Here is a 2500-nt window from a genome sequence, read left to right as displayed (position 1 = left end):
ATGTTAATGTAGCTATTTCATACAGCAGTAATATCGTTGAAGGCGAGTATAGGTAGAAACAAACAAAAGTTCATTATCGGAATTGCTTTTACTCTTTGGCACGAAATTATAAATTCAGCTACTGCATAACACGGTAACAATAGATTGAGTATATTTATATTAAGAGTTCCTTGACAAACTTTTCTTAGCCTAAATATGCAAAGAGGTTAGATTAAATTAGGACTATATTGAAGATTGTACTTTCTTCTCAAAATTTCCTTCCTCAAAGTTTGAAGTTTGCTACAGTGTTGGACTATGTAATCTGACATTAAAAGAACTGAGAACTAGAATTTTTGCACTGCGGCTTGCCCATACTGCTTTCATAGAGAATTTTAACAAGGTTTGGACATGCCAAGATGGCCACCAGTTCGAATGCCTCCTCTTTTTTTTTTTTTTAGATCAGTGACACAAATGTTTTAGGAACAAAATAAAAAGGCAAATTTCCCAATATTTTTGTATATAGAGAGTATAAGGAAATGGACATTTCAGGTGGTGCAAGCGATAGGAAGAACGCTGAATTTCAAGCCAGTGTTCGAACATCCGGGACCTGCTCGCTGGGGTACCATCCTGCCCAACGGTACTCACACGGGCATGGTCGGTAAGGAAACATATATAAAACAGTATTTTATCAAAACATAAAAAAACTAAATTTTATTGTTATAACCAACGTACCTAAATAGGTAACACCACTTCAATATACCATGTTGAACCATAATATGAAAATGACCTTTTTCCTGGAGCTTTCTAACAGTTGTTTATGGTATGAATACATCATTGCCATGAATAAAGGTGGGGAATTTTTGTTTTACTCCTGGAAATTATAACATCAAGTAAAATACACGAATAATTATCTAATTAGCTATACCTGGTATCACGCGGCGCATCCTCATGGCTAAGCGCGATGACGTCATTTAGCTCCACCCCGTTTTCAGTCATGTCAGTCTTTGCAATATGCTATGATAAGCGATTTCTCTATATATTTACTCTAAAAATAGCTTAGTAATGACAGCTGTAAAAATAAGATAGCAAATAATTGAAAAAAGGCAGAAACATAAAGAAGCCCTATTAATATTTGCATGGAATGATGCAAAGGGGCGGGGTTTATCTCGGCATTTACCAACTAGGATTTTCATGAGACAGAGCTTGTTTCCTGTCCTGAAACACCTTAGTTATGGTTCTCATCGTAAGTGTTGTCAGTTACTGACACTGAACTCTAACTTTTATAGTTGATCATTATTCAAACTTGGTTTAATCGATTACCTTCCTACTCAAGTAATCATATTCATATTGATTAAAACATACTGAAAATATGACACTGCTAGATATGCAGAGACGCCAATGGGACGAAAGAAAAGGTGGGAAAACGATTTAAAGGAATCCTTTCTATCCGCATAATTTGCAGAAAAACGTGTGCAATAGTTATTTTTGTGAGTTAATGACTTATCCAGAAGGATACTTAATGAAATATCTAAGAAGCAGATAATTATTACTACTGTCGCTCTTATTATTATTATTACTATTATTATTATTATCTTCATTATCCTTATTATGTTTTAAATGTTATTATTATCATAATTATCATTACTGTTATCACTTCAGCTTCATTACATCATTATCATAAACATTATTGATATCTATATCCTCGTAGTAATTACACTCATAAAAAAGAAAAAAAAAAAAAGCCCTTTCTTTACGCTCATTTCCAGGACGCATAAGCAACGACGAGGCGGAGATGGGCGTAGGCAACGTGTTCGTGACGGAGGTGAGGGCGCGCTACATCACCTTCAGTATCCCTTACGACTACGAGAGGGCGTGCTTTCTGACGCCGTCCCCGCGCGAACTGCCCCGCTGGATGGCGCTCACCTTCCCCTTCACGCTAAATGTCTGGTTGCTGCTTATAGGTCGGGAAAAAGGAGGCTGTTGTACTGTATTGTGTGATAATATATTGGCACCAAGAGTGGCATGTTCACTGTGAGTTTGCTTCATTGTATTTACACATAGATGGCTCCATGAGTGCTCGGTCATCAGTAAGTTAATCACTAGTACTACCTATCTCACCTGTATACCGTTTTCTTTGATTTTCGGATTTTTTAAAATCTTACATTGCCTTATACACTGATAATGCCATTATGGTAATTATAGTGTTGGTATTGGTATACATATCATTAAAAGGAAGGAAAATAAAAATCCTGAAAACGCAAGGGAAGGCGAAATCAGGTTAGGTGACGTAGCGTACTAATTGACTCCTTGGTAGCTGAGCACTAACGGAGCCATGTACGTATGTGTAAAGGCACTTCTCTAAATAAAACTACAATGGACGTGTTTCTGGCGCCAATCAGTTAAAAATAGCGCTTGTTTATATATGGTGGCTTAGATCGAGAGATAGAGGATAAAGACACATAGATAGTTAGTTAAATAAGTATATGGATGTGTTTATATATATAGTTGCATATACGATTGT

At 36.3% G+C, this 2500-nt stretch overlaps 1 protein-coding gene across 1 annotated transcript in view; it reads left to right on the top strand.

Annotated features, from left to right (window-relative positions):
- Positions 1-2500, top strand: part of LOC125029210 (ionotropic receptor 21a-like) — an 11456-nt gene that overhangs the window by 5519 nt on the left and 3437 nt on the right. The window contains exons 8-9 of the mRNA XM_047619090.1: positions 529-637; positions 1746-1940. Coding sequence (XP_047475046.1) covers positions 529-637; positions 1746-1940 — 304 coding nt within the window. The remainder of the gene's footprint in view (positions 1-528; positions 638-1745; positions 1941-2500) is intronic.

This window comes from Penaeus chinensis, chromosome 9 (assembly GCF_019202785.1).
Source record: "Penaeus chinensis breed Huanghai No. 1 chromosome 9, ASM1920278v2, whole genome shotgun sequence".
Classification (NCBI taxonomy): Eukaryota; Metazoa; Arthropoda; class Malacostraca; order Decapoda; family Penaeidae; genus Penaeus; species Penaeus chinensis.
This window is presented reverse-complemented; position numbering and strand designations above follow the sequence as displayed.